The 20,938-nt window shown below is 41.5% G+C and overlaps 1 protein-coding gene across 1 annotated transcript in view; it reads left to right on the top strand.

Moving 5' to 3' along the window:
- LOC125425699 (SH3 and multiple ankyrin repeat domains protein 3-like) overlaps positions 1–20,938 on the top strand; it is a 398,055-nt gene that overhangs the window by 348,071 nt on the left and 29,046 nt on the right. Inside the window, exons 18-20 of the mRNA XM_048483225.1 lie at positions 12,230–12,365; positions 20,432–20,512; positions 20,852–20,860. Of these exons, the coding sequence (XP_048339182.1) occupies positions 12,230–12,365; positions 20,432–20,512; positions 20,852–20,860 (226 nt within the window). The remainder of the gene's footprint in view (positions 1–12,229; positions 12,366–20,431; positions 20,513–20,851; positions 20,861–20,938) is intronic.

Below are 20,938 nucleotides of genomic sequence, written 5' to 3'. Positions count from 1 at the left end.
CCATGTTGAAAATTAGATATACTGATGATTTTGAATAGTTCTTTAATGGCTACTCACCCAACATCAGTTGTATTTGCATTATTAGCAGAAAAAGTTGTGAATTTTCTGTACAGATTTACATTGCCATCCTAATCAGTTACCTCCTTCTAAGCTCATTGATTTAGAAAGGTGTAACTCTGATTATGATTGCACCAATATTGATGCCCAGACCCAACCTGACACTTTTATTTACTTCAATTCATTTTATGCTAGGTGTCCATAAGGCAGTTTATTCAGCAAGTAGTAAGTGTATGATTGCTCTTATTCGCATAAGTAAAGAAGATGGATTGATCCTCACAGAGATGTTCCTCAGGTCTCCACAGTTCAAAGGAGGAGGAGGAAGAGGAAGAGGAGGAGGAGGAGGAGTTGGATTTATATCCCCCTTTCTCTCCTGTAAGGAGACTCAAAGGCAGTGGTGGGATTCAGCAGGTTCGCATCACTTCGGCAGAACCGGTTGTTAAAATGGTGCCTGTAAACAACCAGTTGTTAAATTATTTGAATCTGACCACCAGAACCAGTTGTTAAATTATTTGAATCCCACCACTGCAAAGGGGCTTACAAACTCCTTTCCCTTCCCCCCTCACAACAAACACCCTGTGAGGTGGGTGGGGCTGAGAGAGCTCCAAAGAACTGTGACTAGCCCAAGGTCACCCTGCTGCAGGGGCGTAACGAGGCAGCCCTGGGCAAACTGTAGCCCTGGGCAAAACCTGAGTTGGATGCCCCCCCCCCATGGGCGGCCACTCCACCATGACCAAAAAAATTTTTTTCTGGGACATTGGTGCCTGCAGGGGGTGCATTTTTAGACATATCAGCACCAAAATTTCAGCATATCATCAGGAGACTGTCCTTATGCCACTCCCCAAGTTTGGTGAGGTTTGGTTCAAGGAGTCCAAAGTTATGGATTCCCAAAGGGGGTGCCCCATCCCCCATTGTTTCCAATGGGAGCTAATAGGAGATGGGGGCTACAGTTTTGAGGGTCCATAACTTTGGCCCCACTGAACCAAACTGCACCAAACTTGGGGGGTGCCATCATCTCCAGATGATACCCTGAAATTTTGGTGCCGATACATCCAAAAATGCACCCCCTGAAGGAACATCCTAGAAATTTGCCCAAGAATCTTTGTTCTGCATTGAGTTTTCTGCATTGCTGTCAATGGGGGTTGCAGGCTGTGGGGGGCACATTTCTAAAGGCACAGTCTCAAAACTTTCAGGGTCTCATCAGGAGACTGCCCTAATGATATCCCCCAGGTTTGGTGCAGTTTGGTCCAGGGGGGCCAATGTTATGGACCCTCAAAACTGTAGCCCCCATCTCCTATTAGCTCCCATTGGAAACAATGGGGGATGGGGCACCCCCTTTGGGAGTCCATAACTTTGGATTCCCTGAACCAAACCTCACCAAACTTGGGGGGTAGCATAAGGACAGTCTCCTGATGATACGCTGAAATTTTGGTGCCACTAGCCTAAAAACTGCGCCCCCTGCAGGCCAAAAATGGAAAACCACTAAAATACCCAAAAACGAACCCAGCATTTTGATGCCCCCCACAAGGTGATGCCCTGGGCAGCTGCCCACCTTGCCCAATGGGCATTACGCCAGTGCCCTGCTGGCATGTGCTGGAGTGCACAAGCTAATCTAGTTCACCAAATAAGCCTCCACAGCTCAAGTGGCATAGCGGGGAATCAAACCCGGTTCTCCAGATTAGAGTGCACCTGCTCTTAACCACTCCTCTTCCAATAATTTCTATCCTGTTTGCCAACCAGGAGATGATCCAATCCCAGATGCATAATATTTTCTAGAAGAGGAACAGTATATTGTCTAAACCTTTAGTCAAAGTTTGAATCGGATGTTCTTCCTCATCTTGAGTCAGCAGTATGAATAGGATAACAGAGTATCTCAGTGCTGATTTAGTGGAAAGCTGCTTATATCTTTTAACCAGATGGTGGTGACTTATGGCAACCACATATGGTTTTCAAGAGAAGTTTGGAGGTGGTTCGCCACTGCCTACCTCTGAGGGGACTGAGAATTCTGTGAGAACTGTGATTGGCCCAGGATTATCTGGAAGAGTGAGGAATCAAATCTGGCTCTCCAGATTAGAGTCCACCGCCCCTTACCACTATACCACACTGGCTCTCTTTGATAAGATAGTGCTGCTTAAAAATAAAAATAAAAATAATCACTGTCTGAAAAATCTATTGTCGACATGTTTCAGCAAGCACTATTGACAAATTATACACTTCTAAGGCTATTGGGTAACCAATTTAGCTGAAAATTGTGCTTTGCTGATGGTAATCATGAGTAGAACTGCACTATTATTTAACTAATATCATGATACTGTGAGTTAAAGACTGGAATAATTGAGCATCTAGGGCTAATTGTCAGAAAACCCATTTCAATCTTTGATGATAATTGGCCATCACTGCACTGGTGACATGATAGTGAGGCTGGCTTTCATTTTCCTCAGGAAGGAACTTAATCCAACCCGTTTTTTTAAAATTGCAACCTGTTGGTTCTTTTGTTTTGTTGATAATTCATGTCCCTAAGGGACACCACATCATGTCATGCTAAGTAAAACATTACCCAGTTATGAGAAGTCCTCCCTCCCTTTAGATTTGAATGACTGGAATTGAAACATAACAGTGTGCAAACTTTCAGGTTGCCCAGAACTCTTCATCAAGCAGATATTACAAAATATATTTAGAAAACAGATTTTAAGCATATTTTTGAGATACTAATGTAAAAACCTTCTTATGCTACAGCATGGTGGATTTTCTGGTAGGCAACAAATATTAAATTATCTAGTTGCTGTATGCCAGGAACTCTAAAAGCAAGGTTCAGTAAAACAAAGTCCATAGTAACAATTCCCCTTAATTCTTTATTCTTGTCAGAGTGGTGGTTATCACTTGAAAGGCATTGAATATAGTAGATGAATTTATGATGTTACAAGGTGTTCATATAGTCAACTAGAGTTGTTGAAGGCTTTCATGGCCGGAATCACTGGGGTGTTGTGGGGTTTCCAGGCTGTATGGCCGTGTCCCAGTAGCATTTTCTCCTGACGTTTCTCCTGCATCTTCAGAGGATCTGATAGTAGTAAAGCAAGTGGAGTATATGTACCTGTGAAATGTCCAGGGTGGGAGAAGGAACCGTTTGCATTGGTTAACAAGTGTAAAGGGTGCAGTTAGCAAGTGTGATTTGATTGTGTTGAGTGGAATCCAGCCATTTTTAGCATGATACAAGTTTGATCTGGTCCAGAGAAATAACACTTGGGCTCTGGAGCATGAAGCTATTGTGGTGCCCAAAATTCCTTTAATCAAGCAGCCAGAAGAGAAGAGATTTCTAAAAAGCTTTATTTGCAAAGAAAGGGAAGCTGTCCCGGCTGGGGCAGACTCCATCCATGTTCCACAATACATGCACATATATACATTCCCTTCTCTGACACGTGAGCCCCTCTCCATTCCTTCATTGGCCATGTGGTTGAGAGACCTCTGTCCCACTGGGGATCACGCCGGCATTGTCCAGCTGCGCCAGACAGCTCCGGCGAGATCCCCAGCAGGGGAGGAGCCTTCCTGGCTGCATCCCCCGGCCTTGGGCCCAGTCTCTTGGCTGGGAGAACTCTTCCTCGCTGGGGATCACACCAACATTGTCCAGCCACACCCAACAGTGCAGGCAAGATCTCCAGCGGGGGAGGGGCCTTCTCCAGCTTGGGCCCAGTTGTGAGGCTGGGAGACCTCTCCCACGCTGGGGATTGCGCCAGCATTGTCTGCTGCTCCAGATGGCGTCGGTGAGATCCCCAGCAGGGGAGGGGCCTTCCCGGCCTTGGGCCCACCTGCAAAGATGGGATACCTGTCCCATGCTGGGGATCTCACTGGCGCCGTCCGGCACGGCTGGGCAACTCCGGCACGATACCTAGGAGAATCACCTTCCCACCTACCCCAAGCTACAGCTCTCCCACCCCCCAGCCGCACAGCTGAACACAGGTAACTGGCGCACCATGAGGAAGGGTCGAGAGGGGGCTATTACAACCCCAGTAAATCTATTGCAGGAGGAGATGCTTCCTCTTTGACCCTTTGCTGGGGCCCATTTCATCTCCCCTGCAGTGGGCTTTGCTGCTAATCATACATAATTATCCATTAATGACAAATATGATTTTAGTATAACACATTTATTTTATTTGCAAACAGTTCCATAATTTTTTTCTATCCTAAGAGGAGGGAAGAGAAGCGGCAGTGATTTTTGGTTTCCTTACTGCCCCACTCAAAAACTCCATAAATATATTTGCTTCCCTGAGCTCAAATATGTTGCTACAGAACAAATTTCCCTAAGGGCAAACTGTAACATCCTAATGGTATTGTTAAGTGAGGCATTACATTTACAAACACACAAATTAAAGAAATAAAAGCCCAAGTATGTTGCAGAATGTTCCATGTTTGCTGCTTCTAATAATATTTCAGGGCAAATGTTCTCTCGTAAACTAGCACTGAAGGCAACCACATTTCATCATGTGTCGTGGTTCATGACACCCTTGTTAGAATAACATTTCACTTTCAGAATGGATTACAAGTAAAATAAGGCATAGCAAAAGGTTTGCCTCTTGATGAACCCAGCTGTGATGCATATGAAAGGTTCACATCACTGAATTCATTGAAAAGTCAATCCAATGTAGACAGCTGCTGTGCTATTCTGGAGATGCACGTAAGCAGTTCTATCTAGTACCATTGAAGTTTGGTGTGCCTGAATGTAGGCCGTTGTCAAAACAGGTAGTTTTATTGATTTTTTTTGTCTGAACAGCTGCTTATGCATCTGGTCCAGAAATATCTCAAATCTGGTCCAGATATGTCAAATTTAAACTGATTTAGTTATAGATGAAAGCAGCAGTGAGCCAGAAGCACTACAATCATTTCAGTTTATTTTAATATGAATGCTATTTTTTCCTGAAATTCTTTCACAATTAATTTAAATGTTGTGGCCCAAGCACTAGAAAGCTCTCCAACTTTAAAGTTCCAGCACCTTTAGAAGTGCTCTAAGTAAACCGTAGATTAATGTTTCTGATGAAGCTTCCAAGCCAGACCGAAGGATTTGTGCAGTCTGAATAAATACAGTGGAGACAAGAAGATCCATGGGATTGTGGGCTATTCCTAATTCTTGTGGGCACAGATGCTCTAATGCATGAACAAGTTCTTGTTTGCCCAATAAGTAGGATATCTGTACATGAATTGGGGGGGAGGTGTTGTCTGAAACTTCTATAAATGACTCTGGGTTTTTGAGAATGATTTAATAATATATCCTGTATTATCAGGGACTAAGCGTGAGGTGCACACAATATTAATGTTAGTGCCAGGAAAATAGGAAAAATATTTTTCCTGAGCCCATCACTGAACTACACTAGCTAAGGATCAGAGCAAAGAGACCGTATATATATAAAGGACATATATATATTCAGATCCTCTGAAGATGCCAGCCACAGATGCAGGCGAAACGTCAGGAGAGAATGCTGCTAGAACACGGCCATACAGCCCGGAAACCACACAGCACCCCAGACATATATATATATATTTGCTTGTGCCAATGTTTTACATGGTTTCCTTCTTGCTTTTATCCCTTTTAAGGTTTAATGTAAGCCCCCTCAGTGTTGGATTTATTATTTGTTCAATGTTTAGGATTATACTTTAGCTAGGTTCTCCAGTTGATTTAAGGTTTTGTTACTGTTAATTTAGGATACTCTTGCTTATATGTATATGTGCTTGTACTGTATTGGAGGTTCTTTAAGATTTTCTCTAATGTTTAAGTTTAGAAATGTTATTTTAGATATCTGTATCTGTTGAAAAAAGCAACAGCTTGTAGCAGCTGATATTAAGAGCCAAGGAAGCTAGCCTTGGAATTCAGTTTGGGCCAACACCCGGTAGATCTCTTTAGCGAAAACAAAGACCCCTTTGGATTTACAAATTGACATCTGGATGGACGGCACCCTCCAGATATTCCAGTGCCATTGAAAGACGCCAGGATCACGTTCATTGGACCATTTGAACTTTCTTTGTTGAGCGTGGACTGAGGCGCTGTGGAGCCTAGTGACATAACTCAAGGAAACAGTCCATCTGATAACCAGATTCCTGGGTGCGTTAAACAGCCTCACCCAGTTTTGTGAATAGACCCTCTCCGCTCTCCATTTCAGCACTATTGTAAAGTCTCGCAGGAAGACACCTGACAGCGAGATCTCATGGTCCCATTCACAAAGTTGTAATTGTACCTTTTCTTTTATGTGTTGATGTTTATTTATTGTTGTACAGTAAGGGACCTGCCCTCTCACCTGCCCCCGTACCTGCCCAATTTTTTGATCTGTGTGTGTATAAAAGTTCTTGCACTTGGTTACGAGAGCGTGATTCCCCTGCCCGAGCTGTAGCAGCCACTTCTGAATAAAATACTTTGCTTTTGAAGAACACCGGCTTCCTGCGCCTCACTATGTTGCCTGAGCTGAAATCACTAAATGTTACCCGAGCAGCAGCTGTAACATTAATATGTATCCTTGGAAGATCAACTTTATTCAAATTTAAACTGTGTAGAGATTGTTCAAAATAGAAAGATGATGGATAAAGTGACATAAAAAAAGCATCTTGGAACTTTTAGAATTCTATATCACTGCTTAATTTATGGGAAATACACACTGATCTGAGAAACATTCACTTGTTATTGGCTTCAGCTAGGACTAGGCATGTCGCATCACATCAATGATTAGATGTTTGCCCTGGAAGAACTTTGTTGATTTGTCATTGTATGATATACATACTGAGCCAGTTGAGGGTTTTCTCCACACTAATTAGCTTTTTGGAATCAGGCTGTCATTGTCGATTTGAACAGAATAAAGCACATATATCATATGCCAGTAATGGAATGAAAATTGTACATGAAAAGTGAAAAAAGATATTAGATACTAGGCAAGTACATTGTGTGGAAATAGTTCACTACAAGAGCAGCAATAACCTATTACAGGTGACCGTCAAAGAAAATTTAAATTAACATTGCTTTGCATCCAGAGAGACTGTTAAAATAATAAATTAAACACCAGTGTTGCTTTTTTGTAATTTCTTTTTAAAAATTTATAAAGATTACATTCCCTTCCCCCCCATCCCCTGGAAAGTACAGATTAGAATACATAGATTCCAGAGGCCACTATAAAATGCTGCAATCATCCAGGAAGATGCTGATGGTCTTATTAATAAATATATACTAACTTTTTTCAAGAGAAACAAATAGAGGAACACAAGACTTTCCAGGGTCCTTCATGGCACCACCTCTAGCCAGTTTATCCAAAACTCTGAGTAAAATCTGGAGTTCAATTGCTCCAGGTCTAGCATTCCAGAAAGCAGACTATTAAATATTACATCAGTTTCTTAAGTCAGTCTGTAAATTCTATTGTCTTGAGTCATAATTGAGCATATACCTCCACTGACATCACATATTTATTTATCAGTCTAGAAATCAGTTTGTACATTATCTGATGTTTGACATTAAGATTTTAAAGTCAGTTCTATTGTTAATTTTTTGTGAAAATTGATTTGATATTCGAGGAGAAATGGGAGAGAGGCTCATTTTTAATTTATTTACTGTAGCACAATCCTTAGATTCTGTGCAAACAAGAAGGAAAGGATGGACAGGTACGCATAGCATTTTTATTATCTTGCTAAAATCCTGACATTAACTGGCAAGAAATATACAAGGTCAGCCAAAGTTTTTGTGATCAGTTTGTTGTATAGAAAATGTGAGTTCAATGTGCAGTTAAGTCACAACCAGCTTGTGATAACCGCTGAGGGTACTCAAGGTAAAAGACAACAGAGCTGGTTTGCCATTGCCAGCCTCTTCCTTGGTGATCTCTCATCCAGAGTGGACTCTGTTTAGCTGTTTTAGCTTCTGGGAGTTGATGAGATTGGCCATTCAGGTCAGGGGCACAGAGAATAAGGCACTTCTAATTCAACCAAAACTGCTAACAAAAAACATTGTATTATTCCCCACCCCCATGAGCCTTCTATTATCCTTGACATGGTCTTTTAATTCACAAAGTCACATTGCTAAATAACCTTCCATCCACAAAAATGGAAATTTGACAGATGTTTTGTGTGTCCTGAGAAAAAAGAACCAAATGAGGAATGGATAGTCTACTAAAAGTCACAGAAAGCAAAGCAAGTAAGTAGCAGTCAGAAGTTGAATGTAAAACAACATTTCAAAAAAATTTCAGGGGACACATTTTTTAAAACAGACACTTAGAACGTCAATCTCTCATGAAAATGAGGAGCTATGTCTTCTTACATCACCATCAGCCCAACCTGGGGGCAGGAAGGAAATCCCCCAACCTTAATATTAAGGCTTCTTCCTGGCAGCAGTGGTGTAGTGGTTAAGAGCAAGTGTACTGGAGGAACCGGGTTTGATTCCCCACTCTGCCACTTGAGCTGTGGAGGCTTATTTGGGGAATTCAGATTAGCCTGTACACTCCAACACACGCCATCACATGCCAGCTGGGTGACCTTGGGCTAATCCCAGCTCTATGGAGCTCTCTATGGAGCTCTCTATGGAGTCCACCTACCTCACAGGGTGTTTGTTGTGAGGAGGGAAGCAAAAGGAGTTTGTAAGCCCCTTTGATTCTCCTACAGGAGAGAAAGGGGGGATATAAATCCAACTCTTCTTCTTCTTCTTCTTTGCCTGCTGGAATACTGGTGCTGGGGGTTTGGGTGACATAAACCCAATGGAGGACTCTTCAGCAGTGGGGAGGCTTTATTTTGTTTTTAGTATCCCCGCGCTGCCAAGAAGCCCTCCTGAAAGCAGCAGGGCACCGTCAAAGCAGTGATGCAGCCCACTGCGACAAGCTCTGGATGGGGCTGTTAGACAACAATAAACATTTCATGACATTCCAGTCCACTGGAGGTTGTGCAAGATTACACTGGCAGATTTGCCCTCCCCAGGGCACTTATCCCAACAAAAGGGCAGAACCGGCCAATCCAGGTTCCTCCAGATTAGAGTACTCTTGCTCTTAACCACTACACTTCTTTACCTGCACACAGCCTTGTAATAGGATGGTTCAGATTTTCTTTTTGTGTTTCTTGTTTTCTTCCTCTTCCCCTATCTGTGTGGCCTGTGGACTTTTGTATTTTTTTTTAATTCTTAGATTCCTTTAATAAAGCTTTTTTTTTTGCTTTATGTTGTGTTGTTGAAGAGTCTTCAACCAATCCCAGTTTAAACTCAGAAACTCAGTGGTTCTCCCCAAGGGGTTCTTGTTCTAGTGTTTCAGCTTGAGTCAAGGGAACAAAGTTCTCGGACCAAGGTAGGTCAGCCTCAACAAGCCATCTCCTCACAAATGAGCCATAGTTTTCCTGAGTAGAAACTGCTGGGGGAGGGAAAGAGGAAAAGCTGAAGATAGGGGAACACACAAAAGTACGTTAGCTAGTGGGTGGAATGAAAGAAAGAAGCAGAGACGGGGATGTAGCTATAGGGCTTTGAAGGAAGGAAAAGAAGAAATACGGGGTCACAGGTCCTGTGCAAGTCTTTTTGCTTGTATGTGTGCATATTGCACAAGTGAAACTTGTGGTACCCATTTCATCAAATGATTAAGTTTTCTCTGGGTGTGAGTTGTTTCTTGAGATAGTTGAAGGAAAGTGCAGGGTTTGTCTAAACTGGGGGGAAGGGGTGGGGAAACTGCAACTATTTTGGCTGTAACTGGGCTATTACCTGTCTGAGAGATGTTTGCTACTTACTGAAATGTCTTCTGAGAATGACTGATTATTTTAAAAAGTATACATGTTCCCTTTCACAGCTAGTGTGTTCCTTTTGGCACCTTTCTGAAGGAAGGCAGCTTTTGTGAGCAAAGTCAGTTCATGCATCTCTCGTCTTTTAATATTTCATATGCTAGAATCTTGCCCTTTTTAAGGTCTTTTCAAAATTGCCTCCATCAAAGGAAAACCTCTTTGAATTGCTGCTGGCTGTGTCAGAACATCTGCATCAGTATCAACAGGATATCAATTAAAATCATTTTTCTGTGAAGCCTATAGAATTTCCTTTTGTGGCAGTTCTTTGCCAGATCTATATGCATATGAAAATGCAGTAGCTGTACTCAGAATCATGGAGCCAATCTTGTTGGTGAGGGGGAGAAATATAAATGTAACTGTAATAGAATCTGCTTTATGTGTGGGTTGATGCATTAATGTATTAATCAAAACTCTGCGGCTAGCCTGGAAAATAATCCCATAATCACATTCTCACCTCTTCCAACCACAATGATTGTCCTGGTGTACTGCCACTTTCTAAGTGTCTGTCTGTATGTGTTTTCTAAATATATCTGCTCTGTATCTAATTACAGCTCCCTGCCCTGCCTCCCAGTTGACAGGCATTAGATGAACTCATTGTAGCAGTTAAATCTCACCCACAATATCTGTTCCAGAAAACCAAATCATCCCACCTGCCCCCCCCCCCGAAAGTGACGTGACCAGTTTTCACATTCTCCTCATGCTTTGCACATGGTAGATGTGGCCTTCTTTGGGGTTCATCTGCCTGTGTTGGTATATTTTCTCATGGACAGAACACTATTGTTTCTTTTCTTATCATCATGGGCAGTATCAGAGAGGTCCCCAAATATATTGCTTTTTAAAAGAAAACATCCTTTGGAGATCATACATAGAACTCCAAGAATCTTGTCGAGCTTGACTGTGAATCATCACTTTGTTCAGAAAAAAACAGGAGCATAGCTTTAGCCATTTTAAAAAATGATTAAATGATCACTAATGCCTGGAATACAATAGTATTCATCTTCATCAATCCAAGACAGAAATTACAACCTGAGCACAGTTCTCCAGCTGACATTAACTCTGAGCTAAAGAGCTCATTCCTTCCACCCATCCCAGCCTAACTATCTACTGCTGTTGGGACTATAGTGGCAGAGAGAGGAGGAGGAATGGATGTCTGTGTGTATTGTTGCCACAAGGCAACCCCTCCTCTGTGTAGGTTCAGGTTCAAACTTTTGTGAGCATTTTGTTTCAGGTCATAATAGGCTAAGGGCCACACAAGAGTTTTCTGTACTTCATGCCACTATTACAGAACTCTGTTGTTATATATATTTCTAATTCATGATTTTTTTAACACACACATTTTTCATGGTCGTTGAGAGGCAGTTTTTTTCAGATGTTTGGAGAGAGAAAATGAGAAATTCTATCAGTTTGTTCCTGCTTCAAATACTTTCCTTCCTTTCTTCCTCCTTTCTTCCTTCCATATGCTTGCAAGAAGACTTAAACCTTAATACTGGACAGCAAAGAATACTGAAATTAATATTCAAAAAGTAATATCATGTATGTATGTTAAGTTCTGTCAAGTTGCTTCTCACTGATGGTGACACTATGAATTAATTACCTTACATGCCAATAAAGGTCATTTGTATTTGTAATTAATTACCTCCCAAATGACCTATTGTTAACAGCCTTGCTGAGATCTTGCATACAGAAGGCCACGGTTTCCTTTTGAGTCTTCCTCTTTTCCTATCACCTTCAACTTTTCCTAGCATTGTTGTCTTTTTCAGTGAGTCTTGTCTTCTCATAATTTGATCAAATTACAATAGCCTCAGTTTAACCATTTTAATTTTTAGGGAGAGTTCAGGCTTGATTTGAACTAAACCCACTTATTTGTCTTTTTGGCAGTCTACAGCATCCATAAAACACTCTTCCAACACCACATTTCAAAGGAATATACTTTAATTAAAATGAAAGGAATTAATTTCATACTTTTCTACAAAAACTGAAAATTAAATTAATAGCTTTTATTAGACCTTGAGAATTCATCATCTTTCACATATCTCAGATATAGCTGGGGGGGGGGGGAGGTGTGCAGGTTTTTTTAAGAATGTCAATAATTTGCTAGTGAATATGTTGGGCAGCCCAATCAAGAGCCCTCAGTGGTGGGACACAGCACTTCATCCAAGAGGGTTTCTAATATATTATAGAAAACATAATAATGGTAAGTGTTTAACAGAAAAAGATGTACTCAGATGTTTATATTGTAACTGCCTGGATGTTTATCAATGATTTTTGATATTTACAGATTTTGACATTACTTCATACAGCATTAACTAATTGCAAACTGTTTACCACAAACATTGCCGTCGTTCTTTTAAAATCCATTATTTTGCATGGGTTTGAGATAATCATGTCATTTTTCTTTTCTTTCCAGGTTAATAATGAAAATGTAGTAAAAGTTGGACACCGACAAGTAGTGAACATGATTCGTCAAGGAGGCAATCATCTAGTTCTTAAAGTTGTCACAGTAACCAGGAATCTTGATCCAGATGATACAGCCAGAAAGAAAGGTACATTCTTTTTGTTGTTTGACCTGTTTCCCAGCAAGAAACTGTTCAGCATTATTTAAATTCATGCTATACCATATGTGCCTCCCTCTATTTTCTAATATACTTGATAACATTGTGTGTACTGAAGAAAGCAGCTGTTTTGCAAAAAGACAGAGATCATGTTGAAGTACACACCAAGTCACATGGGTGCAGTCTTGAGTACTCAGCAGCTGATAAGTGTATGACTATTCCAACCAAATTGATAGGTCTGCTTGAATGAATTAGTATCCAACACCTTGACAGGGAACCAAATGGGGAGAAAAAGCCCAAATGGAACCTTCCTTGTGCATAACATATTGATATACAATTGAATATCAATTTCAGTTTGTTACAGCCACAAGGCCAGTAAAAAGAGAACAAAGACAAATTCAAATTGTAAATATATACAGCAAACCATGGGAAAAGAACCCTCAACTTACAACATCATTACAATCTCCATCATCTAATACTGCTCCCTGTCTTAATATGGATCTGCACTTATTATATGCTAACATAACATAGTATATTATATGCTGGCACACACTTATTATATGCTAACATAGTTACCTGCAAAGATATACAAGAAACCAGGTCTTCCAATAAAATTCTTGTAAGAGCTAAGTCAGAGTAAACTGCAATTGAATTAGTATAACAAATTAACAATGGTTGAATTAGAGACTTCCTTTCCTCTTTGTGGAGCTCACAATGCAGTAGGATGTGTGACATAAAGGTGGAATGTGCACAGGCCATAAAAAGCAGTGTGCGGCACTAAAAACGCCGTAGTCTATTCCCCCCACAACGATGTTTTTTTAAGCGGTGGCATCCACCTGGTGCAGAACAAATGGTACTGGGTGGAAGGCGCTGTTTTCCAGCGCACTGCTTTTAAAAAACGTACCTCCTCATCCTCCTTGCGTAGCTCCGTTGGGATGAGGGGACATGCTCCCTGCTCCCCGACCCCTGACCCGTTGCCAAGGCCCCTCATCTTGACGAAGCTATGCAGGGAGGAGAAGGTAAGTTTTTTTTAAGTGGCACGCCTCCATGTGGAGGTGCCACCACAGGCTGCAGCAGCACCAGGGATGCTGGCACACAAGTGTGCAAACGGCTCCAAGCTGGTGCTGGTGTCATGTACACCAGTGCCCCGCCACTCCCAAGGCCCGTGCAGAATCCACCAGAGTCTACTTCCTCTGAATCGCAAACACATACTCTCCTGTGCTATGGGATTTTAAAAAATCTTCCCGCTAAATTGGCAGATGGAAAAGAGTCAGAATGGGCCCTAGAAAAGGCCCAGGAGCATTTTGCGGATGTAATATTAGATAAATAGGGGGCAGCCAACATTTTTAATGGTTTATAAAACAAGGGTAACGAGGGGTAATGTGTTTGCATTTCAATATCGTTGAGCTATTGATAAACCAAGACTGTTGCTTTACAGTTTCCCAATTCCAATAGTTGCATAGGATCCAATCTATACTGTTTAAGTTTGAATATTATTTTTGTTGACCAACTTGGATATGGTGAAGCTGCCAGCAATAAAGGCAGTAGACCCTGGAGAAAAGCTTTAAGCCAAAATTTAATAGTCAGCCTCCAAAAAGTTGTCTCTACTTTGACCATCCTTGCCTCTTGCCTTAATACTACATTAGCTGTACATGTAGATGTAATGAACACCTGTATTTAAGGAATACAGATAAGACTCTCTCTAATAAAGTAAAATCCCATATTATTGCCAGTGGCGCTTCATAGGTAAGTTGAACCAAAGATTTAGCTTCGAATAATCTACAATTGTCCAACTGCATCTGATTGCACCAAGCAATAATGTTCTCATGCTGCCTAGTGTGTATTGTGACACTAGATGTGTCGGACATTTATGTATAAAGTTTGTTTCTTGTGTATCTTTTTGCGGTAGCGGGAAGATTTTTTGTGTATCTTTTTGCTGCAATGAGCTCCTGGCACTGCTGCAATGAGCTCCTGGCACTCAAGGAACGTGTGCGTTCTCTTGAAGCCAAGGTGGCAAACCTGGAGAAGCTGAAAGAGGCAGAGAGGGTGACAGACGAGGCTTTCAGGGACCTAACAGCCGGGTCCCACTCCCAAGGTGACATCTCTTCAGATGTCATGGAGAATGAAGGCCTTGGGGATGGAGGGGTGCCAGTCTGAGGTGGGGGGAAGATGCTCCCTTAGAGGGGATCCCTTCCTTAACTGGTGATCAGCTATCCTCTCGCACTGAGGATACCCCTCGAGGAGGTGTGGGGGCTCCCTTGTAGTGGGTGATTCGATCAATAGAAATGTAGAGAGTTGGGTTTCAGTGAGAAGGCGTGATGACCGCATGCAGTGACTTGCCTGCCCTGGTGCTAAGGTTGGCGGAAGATGTCACGGCTTCGTCTAGATAGGTTTTACACAGTGCTGGGGGTGGAGTGCAGCAGTTGTGGTCCACATTGGCACCAATGACATTGGGAAATGTAGCCGGGAGGGTTCTGGAAGCTAAATCTTAGGCTACTAGGAAACAGGTTGAAGTCCAGGACCTCCAAGGTGGCATTCTCCAGAAATGCTACCCGCCTTCCACACTGCGCGAGGGGCTTGAGCTAGGCAAAGCCGGAGATACAGGGTCTCAAATGCGTGGATGAGAAGGTGGTGTAAGGCAGAGGGTTTCAGATTTGTCAGGAACTGGGGAACCTTTTTGGGACAAGGCAGGCCTGTGTACAAAGCGTGGACCGGGCTTCATCTTTAACCAAAGAAGGGAACCGAAGGCTGCTGGCGCTCAACATTAAAGGTGGCAGAACAGCTTTGGCAAACTGATCACTGGGGGAAAGCCGACAGGAGCTGGGAGGTGACTTCGGTTCTAGAATACAGTATCTATGGGGATGCAGAGACAGAGAGGTAGGTTTTTCTAAATCAACCACATACAATCGAGGAACATAGCAATGTGCATGTGACAAGGGATGAGTGTCTACAAAAGACTTGAGGGTAAAGCACATCAATCCCAGGTTAAGGACAGAGACAGGGTATACAGGTGTCTCTATGCCTAATAGTAGAAGCATTCGACCTAAAATGGGGGAGCTAGAGCACAGAGTTTTGAAGGGAGGACTTTTGATATAGTGGGCATTACAGAGACATGGTGGAATGAGGAGAAACCAGTGGGATGCTGTTATACCCAGGCTACAGGCTCTATAGGAAGGATAGGACAGGGGCGACGTGGGGGTGGAGTTGCCCTTTACATCAAAGAGAGCATAAGTATCACATAAAATAGACAATGCAAGGGGAGCTGGTTCCCCTACAGAATCACTAGCGGATATCAATACCAGGGTGAAAGGACAGTTTAATATTAGAATATATTATCAGTCCCCCTGACCAAAGTGCACAAGAGGATTCTGAGATGGAAAAAAAGAAATTAGAGAGGCCAAACAAAAAACAAAAAAATGTGAGTGGTGGTAATGGGTGATTTTAACTATCCCCATATAAACTGGAGAAAATGCATGTTCAGGTCATAGTATGTAAGGAGAGAGCATTCCTGGAGGCGTATGCTAAATGACTGTGGCTTAGGTTGCAGATGGTTGTGGAAACCAACAGCCGGGAGAGAGGTGATCCTAGATCTTAATTCTATGTGGGACCCAGGACCTGGTACAGTGCAGGGAAGTCAGTGTTGTTGAGCCGATAGGGAACAGCGACCACAATGCTGTCAGATTCAGTATCTCAGCATGCGAAGACAAGTATGGCAACTACTAATGTAGTTACATCTAGCCTTCAGAAAGGGAAATTTCTCAAAGATGAGGGGGATAGTGCGTGCAGGGAAGCTGAAAGGGAAAATCAAGAGAGTCAAAACTGTCCAGGATGCTTGGAGGTTATTTAAAACACAGTAATAAAAGCTCAGCTGGAATGTGAAAATCCACAGGTTAGAAAAGCAGCAGCACCCAGTCCAAAAGAAAGCCACCCATGGTTAACAAGAGAGGTTGAGGAAACTATCAGAAAAAAGAAAATGTCTTTTAGAAAATGGAAGTCCAGTTTGGCTTGATGAAGAATATGAGAGGGAATCACAAATGGTGGCAAAAGAGAAGCAAGTTAGCTGTAAGGGAGGCAAAAAAGAAGGATTATGAGGAACGCATGGCTATGGTGAAACATCAAGACCAGCAACAAACAAAGTTCTTCAAGTACATCAAAAGCAGGAAGCCAGCAAGGGAAGGCCGGTAGGCCCGTTAGGATGACAAAGGAACAAAGGTGTAAGCTAAAAGATGGCAGGGAGATTGCAGAGAAGCTGGAATGAATTCCTTTGCATCTGTCTTCACCCAAGAGGAGGTGAGGAACATTCCTGCACCTGAACCAAGCTTCTTTAGGAGGCGAATCCGAGGAACTAGCGAAGATAGTGATAGACAAGGAAGAAGTTCTGGCAGCCATTGATTAAACTAGTCAATGTTACCAAATCCCCTGGCCCAGATTGGCATTCACCCAAGAGTTCTTAAAGAGCTCAAGCATGAAATTGCTGATCTTCTCACTTTAATATGCAACTTATCCCTGAAATCAGGCTCCATCCCTGAAGACTGGAAGATGGCCAATGTCACACCAATCTTTAAGAAAGGATCTAGGGGGGACCCGGGAAATTACAGGCCAGTCAGTTTGACATCTGTTCCTGGTAAATTAGTAGAATCTGTCATTAAAGATAAAATTATAAAACATGTACAAAAGCAAGACCTGCTGAGAAACTTACTAGAGTTCTTTGAGGGTGTAAACAGGCATGTGGACAGGGGTGAACCAGTGGACATTGTCTACTTGGATTTCCAAAAGGCTTTTGACAAAGTTCCTCACCAGAGACTACTGAGAAAACTCAGCAATGAAGGAATAAGAGGGGAAGTCCTCCTATGGATTAAAAACTGGCTGAGAAACAGGAAACAAAGAGTGGGTGTAAATGGGAAGTTCTCACAATGGAGAGATGTAAGGAGTGGTGTCCCCCAAGGATCCGTTTTGGGACCAGTGCTCTTTAACCTATTCATAAATGACCTGGAAGTAGGGGTGGGTAGCGTGGTGGCCAAGTTTGCAGATGATACCAAATTATGTAGGGTGGTGAGAACCACAAAGGATTGTGAAGAGCTCCAAGCGGACCTTGATAAATTAGGTGAGTGGGCTCAGAAATGGCAAATGCAGTTCAATGTAGCAAAATGTAAAGCGATGCACATAGGGGCAAAAAATCCAAACTTCACATACATCGCTACGGGGGTCAGTGCTATCAGTCTGACAGACCAGGAGAGCGGATTTGAAGTCTTAGTTGATAGTTCCATGGGAATGTCAACTCAATGCATGGCAGCTGTGAAAAAGGCAAACTCTATGCTGGGGATCATTAGAAAAGGAATTGAGAATAAAACTGCAAAGATTGTCATGCCCTTATATATAAAAGCAGTGAGTGCGACCACACTTGGAGTAACTGTGTCCAGCGTCTCTGGTCAGCCGCATCTCCAAAAAAAAGGATATTGAGGAGATAGAAAAAAAAGTGCAGAGAAGGGCAACAAGGATGATTGAGGGACTGGAGCACCTCTCCCTCCTAAGTGAGGAGAGGCTGCAGCGTTTGGGACTCCCTTTAGTTTGGAGAGGAGGCTGGCTGAGGGGGGGATATGATTGAAGCTCTACAAGAAAAAATTATGCATGGGGTAGAAAATGCTGCTGACACAGAGAAATGTTTCTCTCTTTCTCACAATACTAGAACCAGGGGGCATTCATTGAAAATGCTGGGGGGAAGAATTAGGACTAATAAAAGGAAACACTTCTTCAAGCAACGTGTGATTGGTGTTTGGAATATGCTGCCACAGGAAGTGGCAGTAGATGGCCACTAACCTGGATAGCTTTAAAAGGGGCTTGGACAGATTTATGGAGGAGAAGTTGATTTATGGCTACCAATCTTGATCCTCCTTGATCTGAGATTGCAAATGCCTTAACAGACCAGGTGATCGGGAGCAACAGCCGCAGAAGGCCATTGCGTTCACATCCTACATGTGAGCTCCCAAAGGCACCTGGTGGGCCACTGCGAGTAGCAGAGAGCTGGACTAGATGGACTTTGGTCTGATCCAGCTGGCTTGTTCTTATGTTCTTATGTTCTTAACATTTGGAGAATTTCTAGTGAAAAATTTCTGTGAGCAGGTGTCTCCAAATTGACAAAGCTATCTTAAAAACATGGAAAGGTTTTCTTCTTAGAAATTCAGGTTGCTTCTGTCACAACTGTTAAGCCTACTAGGTGTTACACATAATTTCCAGCAGTGTTGCAAATCCTCCCAACCAACCATGCTCCCAACTCAGTGGTTTAAGGTTCTGCTTCTTGTGGATTTTAAGTCCTGCGTATGTCTTTGTAGTGTAAGAAGCAGTTTTCAGAGTAAGCCTAAATTTGGTCCTGTTGAAACCAGAGAACATTTTGTATGTTGGAAAGTTCCATTTCAGTGTTAATAAGAAAATTAATAATAAAATAGTTCGCATATTACTAAGAAAGCATTAAATTTGAGAGAGATTAAAGTCAAAAATACTTTCTTTAGACCAGAGGCTTCCTTCTATATTTTGCAAATTTGGTCGTTAGTAGATTGTCCTTGAAATACAGCATTTGAGTAACTAACACTTGAAAAAATGCCTTTTGTTTTTGTTTAAGGTAACTTCATCACTTTTCTCATGCCTTTTCTTTGGTCTAATGATAGTTGCTAATGGACAATTTTCTTGGAAGTTTGAGAAAATGATAATTGGGGTAACTCAAGCCAGTGTTTTTTTTAGCAATTGCATCTTGGATAGCAGGTTTAGGAATTGATTACTTCTTCTGGATCATGGTATACCTTTGTGTCTATACATATTCCACCCAGACAACATTTATTATGCCATGCATAATAATACTTATTAAATGGCTGCCAATGTTATACACGTTATTAATTTCAGTAACAACACAGGTAAATATAACTTGCAACAAAGTGATGTTGCCAGTGTAGAAGGAAACCAGTATACACTTTTGACATGACATAATAATGAGCACTTTCCTCTGGTCTTAACTTATGAATGGTTCATTGCAGCAAAGTTGTCTTTGAAAAGCCTTTAGGTATCTGGTTCTGAATCATCATCATTTTTAAACAGAATTAGTATGGGCTGAAAATTGCATTCTTGTGCTGGATCCTACAAAGTGTGAGCACTAGATGGTCACATCATTTTTATATTCCATGTCTTCTTCCCACAGCAACTGCCTGTTACTCCTACAAATACATTCCCATGGACAAAAACTACCCAGTATATTATAGTGAGAAGGGGGAATGGATGATAAAGGGTGTGATTTTGCCTTCTTTCTTATTTTCACTGCAGTGCACTGTACCTAGTGGCTTTTTGTCCATCAGAAACCCCATCCCCCAGTAATGCCTTGAGTGGGGCCATAGAGGGAGATTAGGCAGATCTGCTTCCTCTAGAATGTTGCACTCATGGGTCATAGGATACAAACCCTTGTTTTAAAGGTTATGCTTGTTACTGTTTAGTCTGAGGTATCATTAAAAATAGTTTGGCTCATCTTAGTATTTTACAACAAAAAGAGTATTGGTCTATGGCTTTTCAGAGTCTTAGGAACAAAATTATCCAAAAGTGACTGCCTTCAGTTCCTTAGTTAATTGTATTGTATTCCACAAGGGTCTCTGATCAAAACCACATGATTATAAGTCATATAATTTTCAGATTTTTTCTCATTTAGTTTGCTTTTCCTTGTAACTTGTTAAAGGGTTTCTACATGTGATGCTGAACTATGCAGTTTAAAAGCTTTTGTTGTATCATATCTCGTTTGCAGATTTATCAGATAAGATACATCAACATTAACTTAGCTGACCGCACAAAGCATGACAATCTCTTAAAACAAAATACATGTCATTCTGTTGTTTTCATTTTCCCATGTTTAGAAATTGCTGTACATAGTATACATTTGTTTCAAGAAACCAATTATTGTTTTAGAAACGTTGAGGCAAACACATTTTTAATTTATTAGTAATGCAATTTAACTATGCATATGGAAATATATAGCATTATAAATTCATTTACTTACAATATGTGTCCTTCTGTTTAATGCAAAGCCCCACCACCTCCAAAACGGGCTCCAACCACTGCACTGACCTTGCGGTCTAAGTCAATGACCTCAGAGCTTGAAGAGCTTGGTAAGAAAGTATTTTTTAATGAGCATGCTGAAATAAGGCAGATGTAAAGACAATGTTAGACAGTTCAAAAAAGAATTGCACCCTGTACAGTATGTGGTATTGAAAAAATTACATGGGAATGTTGCATTTCTGGAGATTTTGAAGCATGCATGATAAGCATGAATTATTTTGTTTTTATTTTTTATGTTTCAGCTTTGAGAGAATGTATTTCTATTTTATGTGCCTTGTTATTTTACACATAAACTAAAACCTATAGCATATTTTATGTCTGCCTTTTATTTTTAAACTATCAGCTTATCTAATATTGTTTTGTTTTAAATTTCTGTGGCCTCTCATTAGTGGACAAAGGTAAGCTGCTAGCCCTCATTATTCAAAAGCTGACAAGAATTAAAGTGTTGTACTTGTAAACTACGTAGTTCTCATTTG

The sequence above is a fragment of the Sphaerodactylus townsendi genome, linkage group LG02 (genome assembly GCF_021028975.2).
Source record: "Sphaerodactylus townsendi isolate TG3544 linkage group LG02, MPM_Stown_v2.3, whole genome shotgun sequence".
Classification (NCBI taxonomy): domain Eukaryota; kingdom Metazoa; phylum Chordata; class Lepidosauria; order Squamata; family Sphaerodactylidae; genus Sphaerodactylus; species Sphaerodactylus townsendi.
This window is presented reverse-complemented; position numbering and strand designations above follow the sequence as displayed.